Source organism: Delphinapterus leucas, chromosome 4, assembly GCF_059928025.1.
Source record: "Delphinapterus leucas isolate spDelLeu-1000000601 "Yukka" chromosome 4, BTC_Dleu_Yukka2, whole genome shotgun sequence".
Lineage (NCBI taxonomy): Eukaryota > Metazoa > Chordata > Mammalia > Artiodactyla > Monodontidae > Delphinapterus > Delphinapterus leucas.
The window spans coordinates 143,850,229-143,877,313 of NC_143132.1; the positions used below are offsets into that span (position 1 = coordinate 143,850,229).

At 39.4% G+C, this 27,085-nt stretch overlaps 1 protein-coding gene across 5 annotated transcripts in view; it reads left to right on the top strand.

Annotated features, from left to right (window-relative positions):
* The window catches only part of KAT2B (lysine acetyltransferase 2B), a 102,332-nt gene extending 81,392 nt beyond the window's left edge, over positions 1 to 20,940 (top strand). For 2 of the 5 annotated variants that reach the window (XM_022554706.3, XM_089911195.1), the window contains 7 exons: positions 5,418 to 5,528; positions 8,153 to 8,296; positions 12,782 to 12,896; positions 14,442 to 14,478; positions 14,716 to 14,779; positions 14,878 to 14,962; positions 18,871 to 20,940. In XM_022554706.3, coding sequence (XP_022410414.2) covers positions 5,418 to 5,528; positions 8,153 to 8,296; positions 12,782 to 12,896; positions 14,442 to 14,478; positions 14,716 to 14,779; positions 14,878 to 14,962; positions 18,871 to 19,064 — 750 coding nt within the window. In that variant the 3' untranslated portion in view covers positions 19,065 to 20,940. Of the gene's footprint in view, positions 1 to 5,417; positions 5,529 to 8,152; positions 8,297 to 12,781; positions 12,897 to 14,441; positions 14,479 to 14,715; positions 14,780 to 14,851; positions 14,963 to 18,870 lie in introns of all 5 variants that reach the window. The other 3 variants (XM_089911196.1, XM_089911198.1, XM_089911197.1) reach the window with 3 other exon arrangements.
* The last annotated feature ends 6,145 nt before the right edge of the window (positions 20,941 to 27,085 follow it).

Here is a 27,085-nt window from a genome sequence, read left to right on the forward strand (position 1 = left end):
CTAAGGCAACGTTGTCCAGTGATATATAATGCAATGGGCAAGTGTGAGCCATGTATGTGATTTTGAATTTTCTAGTAGCTACATTAAAAGAAAAAAAGAAAATAGGCAAAAATAATTCTAAAAAATTATACTTTATTTTACTCAGTACATCCAAAGTGTTGTCATTGCGACAGGTACTCGGCATCCAAGAATTATTGAGACATTTTACATTCTTTGATTTGTACTAAGTCTCAGAAATCAAGAGTGTTTTCTGCACTCACACCTGTGTCAGTTTGGACTAGCCACGTTTCAGGTGCTCACTGGGCTTGGACAGTGCGGGCCTAAGGACATTGTTGCCTTCTTCAGCTACAATGAAGCAATGCCAGTTACAGAAACCAAAAATGGGTCTCTGGAAGGAATCATGACCTGCCTGCCGGCTGAAACCAGGGCCATGGGTGCTTTTGGCTTCATTAACAGCTCTCCTCTGTGTAATGGTCACGGTGCCAATTAACAGCTGCTGTGGTTTCCTCTCACAAAGCACAAATGGGGCTTTTGTCTTTGACTCACAGCACTCAGCATCCAAGGACAGACAAAATTCATCAGTATCAAATTCATCATTCTGACCGGAGAAGGTGAGGGCCCACATTTGCCTGAAACCGGTCTCTGGCTCTTTTTCAAGGAACTTTGACTCTGTGTCTTTAGATGGTACTGTTGCTGTGCTTATCACAGGTTTATTTCCCCCTAGCCAAAGTGAGAAACAGTAAGTGTCCAGAATTTAGGAACTTACTTAAAAGAAGAATTTGGTTTGGCTTTTCATAGGGAGAGGAACTGGAAAATATGTCCTTGGTTTATAATTTCAGAAGATTGCCTAATTTTTGTTTGCAAAGAAAGCTACACCAAGCAGCTTGTTTGGAAAGGTTGGTTAAGGTTGCCTTGGACACGTTTAGGATACCAGAGGGAAACTAAAGCTGTTTAATATGAATTGGATGCTTTGTCTTATTACTTCCCAGAAGGGCAGTGTATATTTTTTCCCCCAAACCATGTAATTTTCTAAAGACTTGAAGGAAGGTGGCCAAACATTACAAACTGAGTAGGGAAAACTACAAGAAAAGCCACCTTTTGTAAATGATTTAACTGGTTTTAGAAAATGAAGATTAATCTTTCAAAACTGGATAGAATGGATGCATGTGATGGGAGTCAATTGTGATAGCACTTATTTGTGAAAACAAAGTTCGTAAGTGGAGGTTTACAATTTTGATTTGAGATATTAAAAATCTTGGCTAAATGATACTTTAAAATTTGCACGCACTCATTTTGGAGACTAAGCTTATATACAGATTCCTGTGAATGCTTTAAATAAGATTTGTATATGAATTTATCTTGCTCAAAACACATGCAAGATAACATTTGAGAATTTACTTAAAGCTCCTCACCTGGTTTTAGAATAGCTTATCTAAGAACTGTTTGGGTTTGACATAATATGCAACTTTAAAGTTACATGGCTAATACTTATTTACCATAGTCAGTATTTAAATAAACACTGAAGTTACCAGGTGGATTTGGAAAGGAATCCTTTTGGTGATAGTTGAAAATAAAGGCATACAAAGGAGGGAAATAGTTCTGGGGTGAAAAATCTAAACATTTGCATATAATAGCTTAACACTGTTAGTGCCTCTTTAACCAAGGAAATACACAGAGAGGATTCAAGTTAAAAGGCACAGTCCCTACTCACAAGCAGTTGGAATCTGGAAAATTTCTTTGGAGAAATGACAAAGAATGGAGTGGCTGTTGATGAAGAATACCTTATGCAGGTTTTGAGAAGCTATTTACAAAAAAACCATTATTCTTCTGCTTGAGTAAAATCCTTGGATTGTGGGTGAAGGGGAGAAAATGTATAGTTCTATTAGCTGCTTCCAAGGTGGTGTATACAGTGAAAGCCTAACTCTCTTCCATCAACCACATCTAGGTTAAACTCACTTCTAGGTTAAAGTGAGTTTCATCAGAGGACACATTTCTTACTGATTCCTAGATATTACTATTCTTGTGCACATGCAGTAGCCAACCCTTCCCTTTTCTCCAGTTTTTTTCCCCCCACTTTTCTTTAAAAATTATATTTAATTACATACATCATGCACAGATACATTTTCAGAGAAAGCAAAAATCCCATCCCCCCTTCCCCCTGCTGTCCAGTCATTGTCAGCCTGCTGTGCATCCTTCTAGGTGCTCCCCTCTGTGTGGTGTGTTGTTTACATAACTAGAATTCTTACTGTACATGATTGAAAAAAAACCTTTCCATTATATCTTGGGGATCTTTCAACTTTAGTACATAAACGTGGTTATTTAAATTTATATTTAGATCAATTAAAATTAAATAAAATTTAAAATTCAGTTCCTTAGTCACTCAAGTCCTCGGTAGCTGCATGTGACTAATGGCTGCCATATTGGATAGCATAGATGAAGAATATCTCCATCATTGCAGAAATCCCTATTGGACAGGGCTAATATGGAACTATTTTATTCCTTTTATATAGATTTGCCTAATGTAGATGGACCATAATTTATGTAACTGTTCCCTCTGGAAGACATTCATGTTTATTTCCAGTTATTTTCTATCACTAACAGTGCTCTGTTTGGAAATGATTTCTAGACACTGAAAAGTGGCATCGCTGTAGGAATGGCTATGGCCAGAGTCTCAATTTAAAACCTTACTTCCAGATCACCCTTCTGAGTGGGTTTACCAGTTTACACTTTCACCAGTGGTGCTGGAGGGTACCATTTCCCTGGGTACTGTCAACCTTAAAGAAACTTGCACATTGCAGAGTGAAATATTGCATCTCGTGATGGAGTGCTCTGATTACTATTGGGATCAAACGTCTTTTTTTTTTTTAATTTCTTGGTTATATTTATTGCTTGTTCCTTTGATGATTTATCTTTTTTTGTATTGATCCTATCAAAGGTATTATTTATGCATTCTTGATGTTAATTTTTTATAATATCTTGTATATCTATACCATCCCATTTTGTCATTTTGTTTATGGTATCTTAAATTGCTTATGAAATCTGTAAAAGAAGTTTTAAACTTTGAAGTAGTCTATCTACTTAATAATCAGTCTTTTGTGCTTTCGCATTTTATATTTTCTTTAGGAAGCCTTTCTATATCCCTAGGTTATAAACCCACTTTCCTGTATCTTTTTATAATACTTTTGTATAGGTTTATTTTTTCCTTACATTTAGATTTCCAGTCCGTCTTCTTGCCACTTGACAAAACTTCTTTAAGGCTTAGCTTACACATCTTTTTTTCCTTCTCCCTCTTAAATATCTTATAGCCTTTTTCTCTATTATAGGTACAAATACATGACTCTGTACCAGTGCTGTGCAATAAAAATACATCTGTGAGCCTCAAATGCAAGCCACATGTGTAATTTAAAAATCGCCAATAGTCGTATTAAAAAAAAAGTAAAACGAAACAGGTGAAATTAATTTTGATATTTTCTATTAAACCTAGTGTGTCCAAAATACTGCCATTTCAACATGTAATAAGTTTAAAAGTCATTAATGAGAGTTTTTTCCCCTGGTGTGTATTTTACGCTTGTATGTCTCATTTGGACTTGTCACATTTTCATCGCTCAAAAGCTACACATGGCTAGTGGCTACCATATTAAACAGCCAGTTGTATATGTAATTATGAGTTCTATATGTCTATCTTCCCCATTTTACTATCTTCTCAAGAAGAGAGAGATTTCATTCGTCTTTTTATCCGAGTTTTATTCAAACTCACAATGTGTCAATGTTGTGACATGTTTGGGAAAAGCTAACATGTCCATGGGTAATATCAATGGAAGAATAATTTCCAGAATAGGGAGATGGTAATACGCTTCTCCTATGTACTGGGCAGACTGTCCCCTGAATATTATTATGCTTGGTCTTGGGATCCATGCTTTAGAAGGGTATTGTTATGCAGCTGCGGTCCCCAACCTTTTTGGCACCAGGGACCAGTTTCGTGGAAGACAAGTTTTCCACGGACCGTGGGAGGGGTGGGGGGACTGTTCAGGCGGTAATGCGAGTGATGGGGTGCGGCAGATGAAGCTTCGCTTTCTCGCCCGCCGCTCACCTCCTGCCGTGCGGCCCGGTTCCTAACAGGCCGCGGACAGGTACCAGTCCGCGGCCCAGGGGTTGGAGACCCCTGTTGTACAGGAGAAAACCCTGAAAAGTGTGACTAGATTGAGAAAGGGTCTTCCGATCATGCCATATGAAGAACAGCTGAAGCTTGGCTTAGTACCTGGGAGGTAGGAATGGGCATGGGTGAGGGAGGATAATTTTCAAGGGTTTGGAGAGTTGTTAAAAGCAGAGACCAGCCTTTGTTATTCTAGGAGTAGAACTAAGGTCAATAGGTAGAAGGAACAAGGGGTCAGATTCTCAGGTGAACATAGGAAAAACTTCCCAACCATAACAGTGGCTGAAAATTAATTGGTCTAAGGACTGAGCGAGCACCCTAAACTGGAGGTGTTCTAGCAGCTCACGTTTCCAAGGTAGATGGCAGGAGACTTCTAGTGTCACATGGGATAGAATTAGACCAGATGACTTCCAAAGATCCTTCTCCCCTGTGGGCCTGTAGTTCCATGATAACATACCTATGAGCATGTTTGAGTTCTTTAGAAAAGTGTGTCACCAAATTCTAAAATATTGATGTGAAGGTATTTGTATGTGGATGCTTGGGTTTACCTTCATCTTCTTTTTATGAGATTCTAAAACCATCCCTTTAAATTTATAGATTTTTCTTTAAGCATTGTACATCACCAAAAAATCTGGTTCTTACTTTTTTTTTTCATATTTCAGTCATTAATTTATTTAACATTGTTCACTATTTTTAGTTACTTCCTAATGTCTTCTGGTTCACTCAGAGGTTCGGGGCTTCTCAGACTTTGCTTGGAAAGGTCTGATAAGACCAAGTTGGAAACCCTATGTACGTGATGATACAGTTCTTTGGAAGGACTGCTGATTTGTTGTATGCAGGAAACACCTGGATTAGTTAATATTCTAGTAGAGATTAGCCCTTCTCATTTACATTGCTCTTTTCATCTCAGGTTCTCAAATACTTTAAACATAAGCAGAAATTCATAATCAGTATTTATTCCAAAAACCTCTTTATTAATATTCAATGTGTAATCTCTAGGACTGAATGAGCAGCTTGTAGCCTTGGTGTGTTCTTTTCGAAGAGCCAGAAACTTGTATTTTCAAAATATGATTGTATCTCCATTCAGGGATTTTGAATTTGTTTGGTTTTACAGCTCATTTTCAAAGTTCAGAAATGCAAGACGGGTGTTGGTGTTATATTGGCAATACATACTCCTAAATTTGCCAGTATTTCCCAGTGAAAATATGGGACTTTCTTTTCTCCAGAACCTAATATATTTGTCTGCATACTGACTTGCCCACAGGGCTATGGAACACACCTGATGAACCATTTGAAGGAATATCACATAAAACATGACATCCTGAACTTTCTCACCTATGCAGATGAATATGCAATTGGATATTTCAAGAAGCAGGTGGGTTTTTTCACATGCAACCCTGTTCTGTCGTTCCTTTTCTTAATATGCACTCAGGTAGCTTTCATGCAAATAAGTACCCACCCTCCGCCCCCCCACTGTTTTCTGCTTATAAGAGGGGCATCCATTTATTTTGCAAGCCTTAAGCCAGAGGTAAGCTTCAGTCTGGACTAGAGGGTATGACCAACACATTGTAAGTACTAAATAAATGTTTGTTGAGTGAATGAATGAACGTCATCTATAATGTGCTATCCCCAGGCTAAGGAGAAATTCCCATTGCTGGGGGACTAGAGTTCTCCATGAATGAGAGAAATAGATTCAGTCTCTGGAAGACCTTCATTTATGACAGCAGAGAGGAAATTCTGAGGTTTACAAAGGGTTCCAGACAATCCTGGTCCAACAGCACACAGGCAGCTGGGAGCTTGGCTGCATCTTAGTTCTTTCTGTCAGAAGCTCCCATCTCAGCACTCTGAGGATTATACTTTGCTACATATTTTTTAATAGTGCTTTGTAATTCTAAATTCCTAAACATTTTCCATTTGCTTTTCTGATGACAAAAGTAATGTGTAGTTACTGTAGAAATTTTGGAAAATGAAATGATGCACAAAGAAAAGAAGAAAAATTGCATGTAATTCTACCACCCAGAGAAATTTACTGTTAACGTTTTGACAGATACCCTTCTAATATTTTTTCTGTGTGTGTTTGTCTGTATATAAACACAAAAATTGGCTCATTATTGCATGTAATTTAATCACTTACGTTTTTAACTTAATATAGTCTCATTTTTCAAATATGATTTTTGATGCTTCTCTGAAATTTTGTTGTATAAGTGGAGAATAATTTATTAAACCAATACCACATTTGGGGGACATTTAGGTATTTTTTTAAGTAAGTGTCCATGTGTGAATGTGCGCTTCCAGAAGTATTTAAGGTTTTGTTATGCACTGCCAAATAATTTCTCCTCTTGTCAGCAATGTATAAGGGAGCTCAGGAAACAAGTTCATAATTGAAAAAATATATTTTTTTTTACCCCTTTCCTAGGTGACAAATTGTGCATGTTTGCATTTATTTGATTATTGTGAAGTTTGACTTGTTTTTCCTTATTCATTGACCCTTTGTATTTCTTCTTTTTTTGAATTGCCAATTCATTGCATTTTGCCTCTTCTTCTATTAAAATATTTATTTTTATATTGATCTATGAGAACTCAGATATATAAAGATAGTAACCTTTTATTTTATGATTTTTCTCCCATTTGTCATTTGTTTTTCCACATTGCTTATGGATTTTTTTTTAATGTACAGAATTTTAAAGATTTTATTACATAAAATCTATTAACCTCTTTTTAAAATATAAGTCCTTATATGACTAGAAAGCTTTCACTCCTCTGATGTCAGATAAGTAACCTCCTATTTATTTTCTTCTCATTCTTTAGGATGCCTTTGTGACTTTCGTAATAAAACTCACTAGAGAGAACTCAGTGGGTTTGTTTTACTGGGGGCTTGAGTGTCAACTTTCCTAGGCAGTAATGACATTGTAGAGATGAAATCTCAGGCATGCTTCTTAAATGACTTGTCTGTGGTCCTCTTTGAGGCTGATGTCAATAATTGCTTGGAAAATAAGTTTTTGCTAAAAGAGGAGGCAAGAAATTTAAAGTCCAAGTAATTTTCTGCAAAAATTTGAAATAGGCACCATAAAGAAAGTCATTAAAGATATATGACTATATGCCCTGTATAACTATATTATTACAGCTTAAAGTATGTAAATGAATATACTGCAAAGCGTTAATATCACTGAAACAACCACTGTTGTGATGGTCTGGAAGTTTTTCTGTTTTTTAATAAATTTTTAAATTTTATTTTATTTTTGGCTACGTTGGGTCTTCGTTGCTGCGCGTGGGCTTTTTCTAGCTGCAGGGAGCCGAGCTACTCTTCGTTGCGGTACGCAGGCTTCTCATTGCGGTGGCTTTTCTTGTTGCGGAGCACGGGCTCTAGTCACGTGGGCTCAGTAGTTGTGGCTCGCGAGCTCTAGAGCGCAGGCTCAGTAGTTGTGGCGCACGGGCTTAGTTGCTCCGTGGCATGTGGGATCTTCCTGGACCAGGGCTCGAACCCGTGTCCCTTGCATTGGCAGGCAGATTCTTAACCACTGTGCCACCAGGGAAGCCCGTCTGGAATTTTTTTGCCTGTCAAGTAGGTGTTTCATTTCCTCAACATCAAGGTTCTTATTGCTATATTTTTGGACAAATTTTGCTTTCAGAATTTAGATCAATGTTAGTTATTGATTTGTGGAGCATCCTAGAGACCCCCTGTCTACTTTGGGAGAAATTGTGCAGTTTAATGCAAAATTAAACCTTATTTTTACTTAATAGCTATTTTTGTTAAAGACTTTTTAATATTATTTGTGTTTTACTAGGCTTATTTTTTATGTTGAATTGCTTCCTATTTGCACAGTTGATTTTTGATGTTTCTGAACTTCTTGGAAGGGTTTCATGCTAATTCTCCCCAGGATAATAGGATGAGAGCTTGGACCTGTGCTGGGCACCAAGACAGGCCTAGCACATAGTTAGCACTCAGAGAGGATGTTTGATGCACAGACCTCTGTATAAATGAAATTATTGACTTTGCAGGGTTTCTCCAAAGAAATTAAAATCCCTAAAACCAAATACGTTGGCTACATCAAGGATTATGAGGGAGCCACTTTAATGGGATGTGAGTTAAATCCACAGATCCCATACACAGAATTTTCTGTCATCATTAAGAAGCAGAAGGAGGTAAGTACGTGACTGACTCGGGGGAACCAGACTGGTCTGTGCAGACCAGTCTCTTTTGGGGTGAAGTGTGCATCACTGGGCTCTGTGGGTGTGGGTCTGCTGGGTACCATAACCTCGGTTTGCTCTGTTTTGTCTAGATTTCTTCTTTGAAGGTATCCTTTATCTTCTCTCTAAATCACCACTTCTAAGGGGGTCAGTACCTGTTAAATTGGTGTAAAATACAAAACTTGTAAAATATGATAGTAAATCTTAATTTCACCTTCAAGGCCTCTTACATGCTGGCCTCATGCATCCTTCTCAAACCCACCTCTTTCTTTCCCTTTGTAAACTAATCTCCAAAGGCTGTTACTGATGCTTTAACCCTCTTGCTTGGTATCTTCATCCTTTACCCACTTCCTCTCCCAATGCATGTACACACACACACACACACACACACACACACATAGATGGGACCACTTCCGCCTGTTTTCCATTCCTCTTCGAACTTCTTGAGCACTAGTTTGATCCACTCATTTGAATTTCAGTTAGTCATTACCTTCCATATTTATCTTAGTTTGTATTCACCTCTCCTTCGGCATTGCAAGTTCTGAAGGCTTATACTTCCAGATAGTAAGTGATTTGTTATCTGGAGAGGACTCTTTTTTTTGGCCGCACTGCATGGCATGCGGGATCTTAGTTCCCCGACCAGGGATCGAACCCACGCCCCCTGCAGTAGAAGCGCAGAATCTTAACTACTGGACTGCCAAGGGAAGTACCAAGTGATTTGGTATCTAATGCTGGGATGAAGTCTTTTATGCATATGAACTAAAAGAGAAGCAGTAAAGGGAAACGTTGATAGATTTGACTACATAGTAATTTTTATATTTCTCTCAGTCAGGGAAAAGAAACATACGGAGATCATAATTAGGGGAGTGTAACAGAAGCTGTTTATTAAATGAGTGAACTTTATGTGTTAAGCCCAGGATCATCCCCTTGGTCCCCCTAGTTCTTGGAGTTCAAAAACTGGGAATTTGCACCTGGGTCACCCCACATCAGTCCCACTTGATACTTCAGTTATTCATTCGAGTGTACTTTTCTCTAGCGAGTAACAAAAAAGACCTCTGCCTTAAACCTGTCTTTGTTTTCTGGTTTCTGCTTACTTCCCTGATCCCAGTTCTTAGTTACTTGTCAGATGTCACTGACATAACATATGTAAAGCTCCTTACGCAGTGTCTGGTGTATAGTAGGTGCTCAGTGAGTATTTTCCTTTTACTTAAAGTAGCTCAGAGTTGTTCTTATGCTTCCCGTGGAAGTGAGCAAAAGGCTTTTATTAAATTAGAAAATAAAAACAACCTCTGTTGTTTCTTGGTCAGAGACGTCAGCCTAAGACAGAATTCCACATAGGGTGCTTGGAGAGTTAATACAAGCACAGCAGGCTCCTCTCCCTGTTTTCCTCTGGGCTTAATGAGCAGGTCTGAATTCGCAGCCCGTTGTGCAGAGCTATTTTAGATGGCAGCAAAGCCTCAGCTTTTGAGAAGACAGCGCCCCATCCCCTTCCCCTTTCTCTCCCCTTGGATTCCTCCCCCGCCACCTCCCTCTCTGCCTCCAGCCTTCCGTAACAGGTGCACCACTGAATGCATGAGAGATCGGAGGTCGCCCTAAGAAGGTATTTGGATTCACGTAATATCTTCTTCCACAGAATTCAAGTGATTTTTACAAGTATCATTTATTCCAGCTCTGGAAACCCCCTTGGGGAAGGTAGGGGCGAATAGTGGGAAGGAACAAATTGTAGGGAGATGGAGGGTCTTCCCCGCCGTGGAAGCGTACAGAGCAGTCACTTGTGGTTGTGGTTAGCGGGGGTGGAGAGAGAACCAGTGTAGTTGCACAGGTGGAGCGGCGGGTGGGAGCTGAGTGCTGTGGGGAGTGAGGACTCCAAGGCAGGGTGGGATGCAGCGGCCCTAGCATCATCTCGCATCTTCGGAGGTGGCGTCATGGGACACGTGTCTAGAACGGGGTGGCCTGGAAGGGAATCAAGCATGAGCAGAGATTCAGAGTCCAACATAAGTGGATTCACGGGTATCTGCACACCTGGGACCATAGGCGTGTGGGTGATGAAGGCCACTACTTGAGAAAGTGTGAACAGGCTGTGAGCAGGCAGGACTGAGCGTGGGTGTGTCTGGGGGGCTGGGAAGTGGGGGTAATTCTTAAACCTCCATTCACATGTGAGGCTATGTGAGACTGGGCTTGGAGGGGCCAAAGTAAGAGTGAGGAAAAGCAATGGGATCTTTGTAGGAAGACATGTTAAAACTTGGTGAAATATTAAAGATGGGGGAGTTGCCCCCAATTTTCTGTTTGGGAAGACTAACACCAACAGCAGTGGAATGAGAGACGGATTTGAGTAGAGAAAGATGACAACATGGTGATGAAGTGAAGACATTTTCTAGGGAGGTGAAGATAAGAGACTGGAACGGAAGTGAAATGTCTTCTTTCTCCAAAGTGATCCTCAGAGGCGCAGAGAGGTTGCGAAGCCCCCCGCGCCCCACCTCCATTACCAGTCACCTCAGGGTGCTACCTGAGGGTATGGAAGCCACCTGCTAGGCTGTCACATTTGAGGGCATCCTTGGTGAAGAGAAAAAACTTTCAAAATTATATTTGAAATTATATTTTCTGAAGGCCTTCATATAAGAAATTGTCATTGGGATTCTTTCTTTAAAAAACTTTTTTACTGAAATGTAGTTGGTTTACAATGTTGTGTTGGTTTCAGGTGTACAGCAAAGTGAGTTATACACATCTGTTCTTTTTTAGATTCTTTTCCATTATAGGTTATTGCAGAATATTAAGTATAGTTCCCTGTGCTATGCAATAGGACCTTGCTGTTTATCTATTTTATATATAGTAGTGTGTATATGTTAACCCCAAACTCCTAGTTTATCACTCCCCCCCTTCCCCTTTGGTAACCATCAGTTTTTTTTCTAAGTCTGTGAGTCTGTTTCTGTTTTGCAAATAAGTTCATTTGTATCATTTTTTAAGATTCCACATATAAGCGATATCATATATTTGTCTTTCTCTGTCTGACTTACTTCACTTAGTGTAATCTCTAGGTCCATCCATGTTGATGCAAATGGCATTATTTTATGCTTTTTTATGGCTGAGTAATATTCCATTGTATGTATGTACCACATTTTCTTTATCCATTCATCTGTCAATGGACATTTAGGTCGTTTCCAGGGATTCTTTTTTAAAAAGACTTGGACTTACAAATAAATGCAGAGCATCGTTTTAGATATGCTCTGTCCCAGGTGGTAGCCACTGGCCACACGTGGCTATGGGTGCTTGCCACATGGCCAGTCAAAACTGAGATGTGCCGTAAGTGTAAAATACACTCTGATTTTGAAGACCTAGTGTGAATAAAAACATGTAAAATACCTCATAATTTTTTTCTCTTGAGCATATGCTGCAATGATAATATTTTAGATATATTGGATTAAATAAAAATATATTGTTAAAATTACACCTGTTTCTTTTTACTTTTTTTTTCTTTTTTTTAAAGTAGTTACTGGAAGATTTTAAATTACATGAGTGGTTTACATGATATTTCTATTGGACAGCCCTGAGTAGATTTACCAGGAATATATTTTGCCAGAGTCCCATTCATTTTATGAAGTCCTGTGTTTAATTGTTAAGATTATGCATTCATGCTATGGCATTTACCAGCCTTATGTCTGAGATCAAGCAGTTAGGAACTAGAATTTTTTTTGTTTTCCTTTGTGAATTCGATTAATGACTGCTACTGTTTTGTGTTTCCCAAAATTCAGTTATGATATGGTTAATCTCAAGATGGTGATTTTTGAGGGCTATTTTATTTTATTTTTTCCTTTCCTTTTTTAAAGGGAAACTGCTCTGGAAATAGTTACCTCAGGGCATTAGGAATTATTTTATAAAACAAACGGACACCTCTCAAAATTCCCTAATCAGTTCTGGTGGCCCCCATCCTGGTTGTGTTGCCTTTGCTCATTAGAGCTGTGTTTTGGATGCAGACAGCATAGGTTGGGGCTCAAGCCTTGAAAAATGTGAATAATAGGAAAGCCGTCCTCCCAGGCTTTGGGGACTTCGTGAGTTTGTCTGCCCCTCGAGTAGAAGGGAACAGTTCCTGGTCATGGGATGTGAAGAGGTTCTGACGTTGCCTGGGCTGCTGCGGCTGAGGCTCCCAGGGGAGGGGGCAAAACATTTGGCGCTTATGCTAAAGAGGACAGTGGGCCCTTGGGGCAGTGTGTTCTCTCAGTATTGGCTTCTTTTCAATGGAAGGGAACAAGTATTCAAAGGCGGCTGGGTGAATGACATTAAAGGCATGGTATAATAGAATGCTTTCATGTCTTACTGTTTAATAGCATTCACCCTTTTGTTTCCTGAAGACTTAATTTTGTTAGGAAAATGACTCCATAGACTGACTTAAACTGTAGCCACAGACTTCTGTCACTAAACATATTTTCTTCTTGTGCTTTACAGATCATTAAAAAGCTGATAGAAAGAAAACAAGCCCAGATTCGGAAAGTCTACCCGGGACTTTCCTGTTTTAAAGATGGAGTCCGGCAGATCCCGATAGAAAGCATTCCTGGAATTCGTATGTATAGATCTTCTTCTAAAAGCAAAACCTTTTGGTAATGCCATGACAGTGTTGGAAACAATTATACCAGAATGCAGTGATTTGGAAAGCTTCTTCCCCTGTCTGTCTCCATTTGTGTTATTGTAGTCTTTAAGAAGGGAGCAAATGCTTTCCTTTTACATCTTTTCTCTGTTTCCCAGTGCAAACAAACCGGAAGAGAACTTAGTTGACCTCTTGTTGTAGCTGTTAATGCCCATCGTTTATGAGAGCCTGTTATTTGTGGCACTGTGCTGGACACTCCCCATATGTGACCTTGATGGCAGAGAATTCTACTCAGAGGGGAAGGTTGAGTCTCAGGATGGTTAAGCCCTTTAACCTTAAACAGCACATGGCCAGTGAATGTCAGGAATAGTAGCAGCCCTATCCTGGCCTCCTCGAGACATCTTGCTGTTGGTACCCTGCCTCACTGCCCTCCTGGGTGCAGCCTGCATAGAACTGTGCTTGGGCTGAATTAGTTTCCACAAACCTCTAAACAAGATGATTGCAAAGCATATACTTTGTTTCAAGTTCCCTATTTTAGAGTAGTTTTCCCAAGGGCTCTTCTCTGTGAGTATATTAGAGGTGAGTTGTATTGGGTTAAAACAGCTGTTTTTGTAGATCAAAAGCTATGAATATCGGTACTTTCATTCGGTTCAAATCCAGGATCGTCCAGTATATTGAAGATTTAATATAAACAAAACCAAAGCAAACAAACTAAAATTCTCCAGAGAAAATAAGACATTATATGGGCAAGATATATTTCTTCATTACAGAGTATACCCTACAGCAGATCTTAATTTCCTTGTCAGACCTGGAAATTTTGCTTCCATGTATTATCCTTATTAATAGCTCCCCTGTCACTGGATGCCTACATGTGCCAGGCATTCTTCTGTTTGTTTGTTTGTTTGTTTTGTGTGTTTTTACATATATCAACTAATCTCAAAAGGAATCACATCAGCTCACTTTTGGAGTTCTGTTTTATAGGTTGATAAACAGAGGCAAAGGTTGACTAACTTATCTCGGGTACATTAGCTTTTAAGGAGAGAACAAGAAATCAGTCCTGGTCGATTGGACTCCAGGCTGTGTCTTCTTTCTGCTACAGTAAACCATCTTGCATTACAAGCAGGGTCTGCCCCAAATAAACTCGAGACCAGGACAGAGTTTGTTCCAACCTAAAACAACAGCTTAACTCTTTCACAGGGTGATTAGCAAAAACCGTGACTTAGGGTTTTAAAAAAATACACACCCACAGTACCAGACATATTTGTTTTTTATGCCTTCCTCTGAGAGGTTGAAGTTCCTGCTTTAAAAAGTACTAACAGACAGAGCAATGTCAGTCTTAGAAATGTTTTGTATTGTTAGGTGTATGAGGAAGTAAAGAATTGTAGTTAAGTTCAGACTCTTCAGATATAGACATTTATTGAGTCGTGGCTATAATTTATTGTATTTTTGATAACTATTAAATATGTTATTCTCTTGACCAAAAGCAGTTCTCATTCAGTGTTTAATTTTGTTGATATATAGGAGAGACAGGCTGGAAACCGAGTGGAAAAGAGAAGAGGTAAGTGTGATGGGCCAGAGGATATTAATGCAAGTGTTCTTTTTCCCCTCCCAGAAACTTAGAGAAAACAGGCAAACTGATTGTAGTCACCATCACAACACTTGTTAGGTTTCAGTTTTCATAAAAAATTCTGGAATGGTTCTAATTTTAAGTTTCTGTAAAAATGAGCTGGAATCACTTGGCAAGAGAAGAGAAAACTAATCATTGTTCCTTCTTGTTTATTCTTTTCCTTTCAAGTAAAGAGCCCAAAGACCCCGACCAGCTTTATAGCACCCTCAAGAGCATCCTCCAGCAGGTGAAGGTGGGTGTTTTGTTTTCCTTCACCTCATGCAAATATTTTGAAATGATTTCCCACATGGCATTTCCATATTAGATACCTTACTTTTTTCTTTACCCAAGAGCCATCAAAGCGCTTGGCCCTTCATGGAACCCGTGAAGAGAACAGAAGCTCCGGGATATTATGAAGTTATAAGGTTCCCCATGGGTAATGCCATTAACATTTTCTAAGTATAGATTTAAAACTCTCTGGATGGCGGTGTGGGGGACAAAGGGGTGCCGAGGTTGATGTGCGCTCTTCTGTTGTAGGGTGGAGGGCCGGTGGAATCAGAGCAGGAGGGTAAAGGGGAGGGGATGGCCGTGTTCATTAGGCTCCCGCTGCTGCCCTGTAGCGCCCACACCATCAATGCGAGCTGCAGACAGCACTGGAGATGAGAGTCAGCTGTGTGGACATAACCTTGATTATATTCAGTTTGGTTGCAAATGGAAAAACATCAGCTTGTCCTCTTGATATGCTTGGAGAGTCTGAGAATTTTTTGAAGGTAAACAGACGAAGCTAGATCAAGCCGCTTGACTGCTGTACTCTTAGATGGAGAAATAATCATTAATGCAGCTCTTGATTTTCCACGCTCTTGAAGGAGACTGAGTGTCACTAATTATACTCCTATTTTAAGCTTGGTCCCACATCCCCAAACAAACAAAAGAAATGCCTTTAGAAATGTAGAATTGTGGAATTTGCTGCTGTGTCTGCACCAGGCTAAAAGGAATGATTAATTGAGTCAATTGAGAATCCCCAAATTAAACTAATTTGGCATTGTGCAGATGACAGACCACGAGCTGAATTTTTTTTTTTTTTTTTCCAATCAGCTGTGTGGCCATTTTTCTGGAGAGGGCCTGTATCTTCTGTCCCTTTTCTACCTGGTGCTAAGAAGGTATTAAGATGTGAAAGGAAGAGTGAAAGGGATCCATTAGCTCCCCGATAACAGAGTTATTTGTAGATTTTTCTGTGGCATTATCACACGAATGTTCTACACAGTGGTGGTAATGATTTCAGTAGTCTCTGGTCCTTAAGGTGGACACACATCCGTACGCTTTTCTTTCCCTTTTCTATCTGCCTCGCTTCTGTGTATTTCAGTACATGAAAATCAGAGTAAGGGTTGAAGGAGTGTAGAATTCTGAATGGAAGGCTGACTTGGGAATCAGTATTTCCCCGGATGTGAAAAATATGCTAAAACCCTTTAAGTCCATTTCCAAACTTACCTGACCTTGGCATCCTCGTCACCTGGGCTGCCTCAAGTTCTTTTGTGAAATGCTCAAGGGAGGTTGCATGAGCCTGGGGAGAACGGTTTTCGGCCCTGTCCGTGTGCACTCTGAAGCCCTGCGGTGGCAGGTCCAGTGGGTCCTGTCGGGTCATAGCCGACTCCCAGCCTGCCCTCTGGAAGCTTTCTGCTTGGTCCAGCCAGAGGAGGGTGGGAACCTCGCCAGCCGGACACCACTTGTGCGCACAGCTGAATGCTCGTGAGGGGACAATTGACCCCACTGAGCAAGGCCAGTGGTGGGCTGAGGTGTGCGTAAGCAGCGTTAATGAAAACAGTAGATGGTGCTCTTTGGTTGGAGCCATGCTTTGTTTTCTTGGGATGCCCTTGCCCCAAGATGGTCATGTCTTTGAGGACAAGACTGACAATCGGTAATTTCACTTTTTCTGCCATTGCCTTCATGGCTTTTTCAAAAAACATTTCTTCTCTTCCCCCCCACCCCCATGCCCTAAAAAAACCTCTTTTCTTCCATATGGATGAGATCCAACCTGTTTCATTAAGGAAATGGCATTCAGTACAGCGTCTGAGGAGTGGCCCAAGCTTCCCACACATGGGTAGCTAGGCAGGTAGGCAGGGCTTTCCTATTTACCCAGAATTCCCAACTTTTGGGGATTTAATGAGTAATTTAGTGTTGTCTCCATGTTTGTTTTCACTAGTGTTCAGTTACCTTCTTTTGTAACCCAGGCCATTTGGTCAACCAAAAGCTTCTAAGAAGGCCAGAGGAAGGAAGCTGTTATCTATAACTTTAGAATGGAAAGGAAATAGAGAAAGGAAACATGCAGAGTTGGTTGTAATTATTCAGAAAGCTCCAAACCCTTTCATGATTTGTTTCTGCTGTATTTGAGGCTCTCCCCATCACTCCTTTCCTCCTGCCTTCCAAAAACTAGTGGGGAGAGCTTTTGCGTAAACTTCTTTGTGTCAAGTTTCATTCTTTTTCCCCCTTTACTTTTTTTTTTTTTTTTTTTCTCTTTTGGTCACACGTCTCTTCCTTCTAAACATCGTAAATATGATATCAGGCAGCACATCCTAAGTGGTGGGCATTTAGGTGGGAGGAGGGTAAGCATCCAGTTTTACCCAGAGAGGCCGGTTCCACTGCTCTTTCTTTATTCAACGAGAGCACCTCTTCAGTTGTTCAGTTACACTCAAGGTGACACGTTTACTGGGCTATTTGTCAAGCCTTTGTGTAGCTTAATACTTTTCAGTTTTTCTCTCCCTCCAAACTGTTTCAGTTAGAGAAGAAAGAAAATGGAAAGTTGAATTCACAGATGTGATGACATACTTCGAACCAAGATAGGCTTTATTTAAAAAAAAAAAAAAAAAAGGCTTTAGTCAAAGGAAATAGGTGAACGCAGATATTTCCTATTTTTCCTTTGGAGTTTTGTGGTAGATTTAGGATTTTGCTGCAAATGAATTTCTCCCCATTTTGGGATGTTGCACATACGTTTATTTATCTTATTAAATGATAATCTCAGTGTATTTGGTTGTCAGTTTCTCTCCCTCTGGAAAATTTGATAATATAGTGGGAATTTGGGTTGTTGGTAGTCAGAAGTATTTCTTTAGTGATTTTGACTTATTTTTTCATGCAGAGTTTATATAATTTTTTTCGTATTCTTTTCCATTTTGGTTTATGACAGTTCCCTGTGCTATACAATAGGACCTTGTTGTTTATTTTATATATAGTAGTATGTATCTGCTAATCCAATTTAATAGTTGATATAATTTTTTTTTTTTTTTTTTTTTTTTTGGTATGCGGGCCTCTCACTGTTGTGGCCTCTCCCGTTGCGGAGCACAGGCTCCGGACGCGCAGGCTCAGCGGCCATGGCCCACGGGCCCAGCCGCTCCACGGCATGTGGGATCTTCCCAGACCGGGGCACGAACCCGTGTCCCCTGCATCGGCAGGCGGACTCTCAACCACTGTGCCACCAGGGAGGCCCTAGTTGATATAATTTTTAATGATAGAACCAGACTTAGAGACAACTAGGGACCTATAAGTAGACAAATGTTAGCATCTTCTAATCTTCGTGGAATTCTTTAAATTGGTTCTGAGAGTGAAGATTAAAGAAGCCTCATTATATTCTTACAAGTTTAGATGAAGCACTGTTTTCCTTTGTAAAATAATTTAAAGCAAGTAGATATATTGGGAGAATATTCTTTTTGACAATTGTCTCGCAAGGCTTACTTGCTTTAGAAAATAGATTATTAAGTAAAGTTTGTCATTCTTATTTCATTGATGGAGCATGAAACTAAATTCACTGGAACCATTTTACATGCAAGGTCACTGGTATATTTGCAGATGTATTTATGATCTGTTTCTCCATTTTAGTTCTATCTCTACAGCACCAGAACAACTGTGAATTTAGAGAAACAAACTCAGTCTGATTGTTCTGATTTAAGTAATGAAATGATTCGATACAAATGTTCCACCTGCTGTGCTCCATGTATAGACAAAGCCTCTTCTGTATAATTCTGAATGAAGAGCTAACAGTACTTAGTTCATCGTACTTATTGCTGCTAATCTACTTAGCTTCCTCGTGCTGAAGAGGGGATTGGGCCAGATGACTAATAATGGTCCCTTCAATGTTAAAACACTGTGATTTTGCACAGGATACCCTCACAAAAGGAAGAACATAAGGCTCAAGAACTGTTTTCCTTGATCATATGAATTTCTCTTAAAGAAAGACATTGGGATGGTGAAAATGTGATCAAACTGATGACATAGATTTCTTTCCCCATCTCACTTTTGTCAGCTGGTTGGTTTAAAAGGAGTCAAAGATGGCTAATATTTTTTTTTCCTGTGCAGATCTGAAAACCATGAGCGAACGCCTCAAGAATAGGTACTACGTGTCTAAGAAATTATTCATGGCAGACTTACAGCGCGTCTTTACCAATTGCAAAGAGTACAACCCCCCTGAGAGTGAATACTACAAATGTGCCAATATCCTGGAGAAATTCTTCTTCAGTAAAATTAAGGAAGCTGGATTAATTGAAAAGTGATATTTTTTTTCCTCTGCTTCTTAGAAACTCATCAAGCAGTGTGCCTAAAGCATGGTTTAGTTTTACAAAGCATTGGACATAATGTATTGAAGATACTTGTAATAATTAGCACTTTTAAAAAACAAACAGAAAACCTCCTCTTAGCTTTTCAGATATGTATTTAAATTGAAGTCATAGAACATTTTTATTTTATGGAATAGATTTTAATCTATTCACTACAATTAATGTCAACTTTCTATGGCATGTCCATTAGCTGAATATTCAATGATAGATGATCAGGGGTTTCCTCAAAATTTGTATATGAGGAAATTGCACATAGTACCAAGATTTGGGGGAATGCAGAAAATTTTCAGACCATGAATGTTTCCCTTTTTTTCTAATGGAATGTGAGAGTTTATTTTTATTTTATTCTGAAGGACTTTAAAGGAAGGGATGCATGATAGAAAGCCCGTAAAAGGTGAAATATGTGATGTTTGAAGTCTCATGGTAGACTTTTTATATATATTTTTAAAAAACACTCATCTAGGTGAGGTGCTTTGAGCAGTTCTGAAAAAAATGCAGTTCCAGAAAGCAACTGCTTTGATTCCTAAGGAAGAAATTCTAAATAGTGCAAACTTTTATAAGCATCTGGGTTTTTGATAATTCTATCTACCTACAACAAACTTGTGAGTGCATAACCACTATTTTAATGATTACTTTCTCTACACGAGTGTGTAATACTATATTTGACTTTGCTTATGCAGGCCGTAAGTTCCAAAAGGCAATTTCCTGGGCCACAAAGGCATCCATTTGAAAACACTTGAGATGGAATCAACGTACTTTAACAAAAAAAGATGCATAATCTATTTAATGTATCAAATTTAGTGAATCCTTGTTCTATTAAATAAGGATTTTTTGCCCTTTCTACAATACACACAACCCCACTGATAATGTATTTATGAACATTTTTCCTTTTGCATCTCCAGATTGTATTCATTGTCGGAGATGAATTAAATTACCACCAAGATTTGCTGTCAGTATTTTAATACCTACGTTGGTATATATACCCAGGGTAATACTATCCCACTAGAATCCATCATACAACCTTATTAATCCATCTTGGGATTCCAGCTTAGTGCTTGGATTTATTTCCTGATTAACACTACATTGAAAAGTGGGACGTCCGCCATCCCAACTCTGGGAGTACCAACTCATATAAAACAAACGAAGGCCACCTTGATGGTCTCGACACTAATTTTTATGACACAAATTTATAAACTGATTTTTGTAAAGGACTAGGTTTAAAGGTGTATTTAACTTGATGTTTTCTATCAGCATAAAAGAATTGAAATGATTATTTGATAGACATTAAACACAGTTGCCAGAGATAATCTGCATGAAGGAAAAAACCCTGCAGATGGCTGTGAAGTTGGAAGGATTGTTTTTAATGTGTAAGGTATATTCAGAATGCTCACAACTGAGAAATGCCTCAACTTTTTAAAGTATAAGAAACCACCTTGTGTGGCATCTGGATTTCTAATGAAGAAGGATGATACAGTTTGGATTAAGTAACTTGGACTGGTTTTCAACAGTGCTTTGTACTGGATCTGCTGAAGCATCTGGCCAGCTTGGTATCCTGTGAAAGTTTGTTATTTTCTGGGTAGACATTCTTATAGAGTATTGTCTTTAAAATCAGATTGTCTCTTCTATATTGAAAGCATTTTTATGTTTTCTAATTTAAAAATTAATATTTTCTTATAGATATTGTGCAATAAAGCTGAAGTAGGATGTGTGGTTTTTGCAAATGCTTTAACAGCGGATAAAATTTTACATTTGTAAAATTAATATATTGTACTGGTACAAAATAGTTTTAAATTATATTTTAAAAAGCTCTTAATCTGGTGGTGTGTTTTCTTCTTCTGGCAGATTGAGTTTACAGGGCAAATGCATGACCTGTTTGATGACTGATTACATCCTTAGTTCTTAGGTCGTAAGCATGTCGAGGAAGGTGTTCAGAATTGTTGCATTTGTGTGAAGTTTCAAAAAAATTCACAGCCCATCAGTGAGAGATTTTCAAGAGGAGAGACACTTATTGTGTCTCTGGAGTGATCCACTGCATCTTGCCCATTGGCACTCAGGAAAAAAATCCAGCTAAAGAAGAGTGTTATGGTTTTAGAAACAGTCCCGCACTCGCCCCCAGTTTTTCTACTTTGCATCTGTGAGATAGATGAATGAGGAGAGGGACAGAAAAAAATACAGCAGATTTTTAGACATCTCCCATATGAGCTTCTACTCTTACTCAAAGTGCTGAGTGTAGGAAAGTAAACTTTATCCTGTTGGGGTATGAGTACCCACCAAAGAGCACACCGCTTCCTTTCTGAATTTTGAACCAGCTAAGCAGTCAACAGATTAAGGCACATGATGGCCAAAACATCTTTATAAATAATAAAATGCATTTTGGAGGTTGTGACTTGTGTATCTATGGAAAATGGGCTTTCTGATACGGAAGCCCAGGATGTGGTTGACTCACCAGTTGCCAGCAGCTCCGCACCACTGCAGACGTCCCCCTACCAAGGCAGGGCCTTTTACCCTTAAGCTTAGTGCACGGCCCAGGACAGTGATGCTGTCTGAAGGCAGGTCAACTCCAAAGAGGTACAGGTGAGGAAGGAACAGAGCTAGGCCACTTCCTTCCCTTAACTCATCAATGAGGCAGGTTCCTCCCGGGGGAGGGAGGCATGAGGGGCAGAGGGAAGCCAGGGCTGAGGGATGTCCTTCTACAGAAAAGTAAACAATCCAGAGCAAAGACTAGGTTGCCCTCCCATCCCAGCCCATGTATCCATGGTCAAAAATCTCAACTCTGGTTGTATTCATCAGAAGAAAAGAGTGAAAAGACGACTTTGTGGTTTTCATGTTACCTGGAAGTAAAATTTATAATTTTGCAACCTAAGGAGTAGAAACAGGATCAGACTGAGGTACTATGGACAGGTTAATAATGTACCACCCCTTTAAGCTGATATTCTTCAGACCAGCCCCTTGGTGTTTATTTAAAAGCTTCTAAGAGCTTTGGAGGAGGACTCTCGACAAAGTAAGCAGAGGACTTCAGAGGTGAGACAACACCCGTAGGTATCACGAAAAGTTTTCAAATGTAATTCATGTATTTATGCCTTGGTTTCTGTGTGGGGGCATCTTTGCATTTTTGGGGAAAAAGGAAGCTAACAATTTCAAAGCTGGAGATTGTCTTTGGATTTATTAAAAGCGGAGATTTTCTTTGGGTTTATTAAAAGCAATAATTTCAACAAAGCAGAGAAAAGCCAGGAAAGCCCAAGTCAATCTTCCTGCCTCCCTCTTGTTACTGGGAAGCCCAGTACCACCACCTTGGCAGAGTGAGCTTAAAAAACGTTATTTGTGTGTGTGTGTAATTTTCTGAGCTGAAACGAAGGTTTATCAGTTTTTGTTTATCTAGGTTTGAAGTTCTTTTAAAGAAATCCCTTAGAAAATTTGTCGCACCAAAGGACCTTCCCAAAATAATGCACATGTTCACAAGCTTTCTGCACACTGGCTCACTTGGTCCTTGGACCCGTCCTGAAATTCACTGGTCTCTGTTCTTTGCTCTGTTAACTTCCCATTTTGGACAATTATTAGGTGGATATCTAGCTTATGCTAAAAATATCTAGGAACAGAGAATCTGCCTTTTTGTTTGATAGGGCAGTCCGACAACAAACACAGGCAAAGGTAATGAAGTCCTTAGGTTGGGTTGACGTTGGCTGTTTTAGAGTCGAGTAGAACACACACTTGGTTCATACTGAGCTTGTGATCAAGCTCTGATTCACATCTTTTCCCACAGAGTGCTATTAAGTCGGTGCATCAGCACTGCTTCTCCTCAACATACCCAAACACACTTGTATAGTTGTAGCTCTGTGCACAACTTAACATCCCATATATGTGTGTATATATATATATATATATATAGTATATATATTATATATATTTATATATATATTTTAAATTGAAGTATAGTTGATTTACAATGTTGTGTTAATTTCTGCTGTACAGCAAAGTGATTCAGTTATATCTATATATATAGATAGATGCTTTTTTTTTTGGCTGCATTGGGTCTTCGTTGCTATGCATGGGCTTTCTCTAATTGCGGCAAGCTGGGGCTACTCATTGTTGCAGTGCGCGGGCATCTCATTGCGGCGGCTTTTCTTGATGCGGAGCACAGGCTCTAGGCACGTGGGCTTCAGTAGTTGCAGCACACAGGCTCAATAGTTGCAGTGCACGGGCTCTAGGGTGCGCAGGCTTCAGTAGTTGTGGCACAACGGGCTTAGTTGCTCCGCGGCATGTGGGATCTTCCTGGACCACGAATGGAACTCGTGTCCCCTGCATTGTCAGGCAGATTCTTAACCACTGTGCCACCAGGGAAGTCCCATATACATTTTTAATACTCTTTTCCATTATGGTTATCACAGCATATTGAACGTAGTTCCCTGTGCTATAGAGTAGGACCTTGTTGTTTATCCATCCTGTATATTATAGTTTGCATCTGCTTACCCCAAACTCCCACACCATCCCTCCCCCACACCCCCTTGCCCTTGGCAACGACAAGTCTGTTCTCTATATCTGTGAGTCTCTTTCTGTTCCATAGATAAGTTCATTTGTGTCATATTTTAGATTCCCCATATGAGTGATATGGTATTTGTCCTCTCTTTTTGACTTACTTCACTTAGTATGATAATCTCTGGTTCCATCCATGTTGCTAAAAATGGCATTATTTCATTGTATTGGGTTGGCCAAAAGGTTCGTTCAGTTTTTTTCTGTAAGATGGCTGTAGTAGCACTTAGTTGTCTTTTTTAAATAATTAATTAATTTTTGGCTGAGTTGGATCTTTGTTGCTGCGCAGGGACTTTCTCTAGTTGTGGCGAGCGGGGCCACTCTTCATTGTGGTGCGCGGGCTTCTCATTGCAGTGGCTTCTCTTGTTGCAGAGCATGGGCTCTAGGTGCGCGGGCTTCGGTAGTTGTGGCTCACAGGCTCTAGAGCACAGGCTCAGTAGTGGTGGCGCACGGGCTTAGTTGCTCTGCGGCATGTGGGATCTTCCTGAACCAGGGCTCGAACCCGTGTCCCCAGCATTGGCAAGCGCATCCTTAACCACTGCGCCACCAGGGAAGCCCCACTTAGTTGTCTTTAACTTCACTTGAAACGGTTTTGTTAGACTGTAGTGACAGCTGTCATATCAGTGTGCATTTTAAAAAGTCATCAGGACTTCCCTGGTGGCGCAGTGGTTAAGAATCCACCTGCCAATGCAGGGGACATGGGTTCAAGCCCTGGTACGGGAAGATCCCACATGCCACAGAGCAACTAAGCCCATGCGCCACAACTACTGAGCCTGTGCTCTAGAGCCTGTGAGCCACAACTACTGAAGCCCATGTGCCGAGAGCCCGTGCTCCACAACAACAGAAGCCCTGCTTGCTGCAACTAGAGAAAAACCCACACACAGCAACAAAGACCCAACACAGCCAAATAAATAAATAAATTTAAAAAATAAATAAAAAAATTTTTTAAAATAAAAAAGTCATCAAAATTGGTGAATTTTTGTGTAGCCATTTTAATATTGAAGATCAAAGAAAAGAACATTTTTCGCATATTATGCTTTATTATTTCAAGAAAGGTAAAAACACACCGAAACACAAAAAAAGATTTGTGCAGAAGGTGCTGTGACTGACTGAATGTGTCAAAAGTGGTTGCAAAGTTTCGTGCTGGAGATTTCTCGCTGGACGATGCTCAACCATCAGGTAAATCAGTTGAAGTTGATAGCAATCAAATAAAGACATTGAGAACAGTCAACGTTATACCATGCGGGAGATAGCCAACATATTCAAAATATCCAAATCAAGTGTTGAAAATCATTTGCACCAGCTTGGTTATATTCATTCCTTTGATGTTTGGTTTCCACGTAGGTAAAGCGAAAAAAATCTTTTTGACTATTTCCACATGCAATTCTCTACGTAAACGTAATGAAAATGTTCTATTTTTAAAACAAGTTGTGACAGGCAATGAAAAGTGGATACTGTACAATAATGTGGAATGGAAGAAATTGTGGAGCAAGCGAAATGAACCACCACCAACCACACCAAAGGCCAGTCTTCATCCAAAGAAGGTGATGTTGAGTATATATTGGGATTGGAAGGGAGTCCTCTATGATGAGCTCCTTCCAGAAAACCAAATGATTAATTCCAAGTACTGCTCCCAGTTAGACCAGCAGAAAGCAGCCCGTGATGAAAAGCGTCCAGAATTAGTCAACAGAAAATGCATAATCTTCCATCAGAATAACACAAGACTGCAAGTTTCTTTGATGACCAGGCAAAAACTGTTACAGCCTGGCTGGGAAGTTCTGATTCATCTGCCATATTCACTGGACATTGCACCTTTGGATTTCCATTTATTTAGGTCTTTACAAAATTGTCTTAATGAAAAAAATTTCAATTCCCTGGAAGACTATAAAAGGCACCTGGAAGAGTTCTTTGCTCAAAAAGGTAAAAAGTTTTGGAAAGATGGAATTATGATGTTGCCTGAGAAATGGCAGAAGGTAGTGGAACAAAAGGGTGAATATGTTGTTCAATAAAGTTCTTGGCGAAAATGAAAAATGTGTCTTTTATTTTTACTTAAAAACCAAAGGCACATTTTGGCCAACCCAATATATAAACTACATCTTCTTTATCCATTCATCTGTCGATGGACTTTTGTGTTGCTTCCATGTCTTGGCTATTGAAAATAGTGCTGCTATGAACATAGGGATGCATGTATCTTTTTGAATTAATAGTTTTGTCTGGATATATGCACAGGAGTGGGATTTCAGGATCATATGGTAGCTCTTTTTAGTTTTTTGAGGGACCTCCATGCCGTTTTCCATAGTGGCTGCAGCAACTTGCATTCCCACCAACAGTGTAGGAGGGTTCCCTTTTCTCCACACCCTCTCCAGCATTTGTTATTTGTCGACTTTTTAATGATGGCCATTCTGACTGGTATGAAGTGGTACTTCATTATTGTTTAGATTTGCATTTCTCTAATAATTAGCAATGTTGAGCATCTTTTCATGTGCCTGTTGGCCATCTGTACATCTTCTTTGGAGAAATGTCTATTTAGGTTTTTGGCCCATTTTTTCGATTGGGTTTTTTTGTTGTTGTTGTGTTGTATGAGCTCTTTGTATATTTTGGAAATCAAGCCTTTGTAGGCCAAATTGTTTGCAAATATTTTCTCCTGTTCCATAGGTTGTCTTTTCCTTTTGTTTATGGTTTCCTTTGCTGTGCAAAAGCTTGCAGGTTTGATTAGGTCCCATTTGTTTATTTTTGCTATTATTTCTATCGACTTGGGAGACTGACCTAAGAAAACATTGGTACGATTTATGTCAGAGAATGTTTTGTCTATGTTCTCTTCTAGGAGTTTTATGGTTTCATGCCTTCCTTTTAAGTCTTTAAGCCATTTTGAGTTTATTTTTGTGTATGGTGTGAGGGTGTGTTCTAAGTTCATGGATTTACATGTGGCTCTTCAACTTTCCCAACACCACTTGCTGAAGAGACCGTTTCCCATTGTATATTCTTGCTTTCTTTGTCAAAGATTAATTGACCATAGGTGTGTGGGTTTATTTCTGGCTCTCTATTCTGTTTCATTGATCCATGTCTGTTTTTGTGCCAATACCATGCTGTTTGATTACTGTAGATATGTAGTATTGTCTGAAGACTGAGATGGTTATGCCTCCTGCTTTGCTCTTTTCCCTCAGGATTGTTTTGGCAATTCTGGATCTTTTATGGTTCCATATAAATTTTAGGATTTTTTGTTCCAGTTCTGTGAAAAATGTCATGGGTAATTTGATAGGGATCTCGTTAAATCTGTAGATTGCTTTGGGTAGTATGGCTGTTTTAACAATAACAATTTTTCGAATCCAAGAGCATGAGATATCTTTCCATTTCTTTGAATCATTTAAAATTTTCTTTATTAATGTCTTATAGTTCTCAGTATATAAGTCTTTCACCTCCTCAGTCAGGTT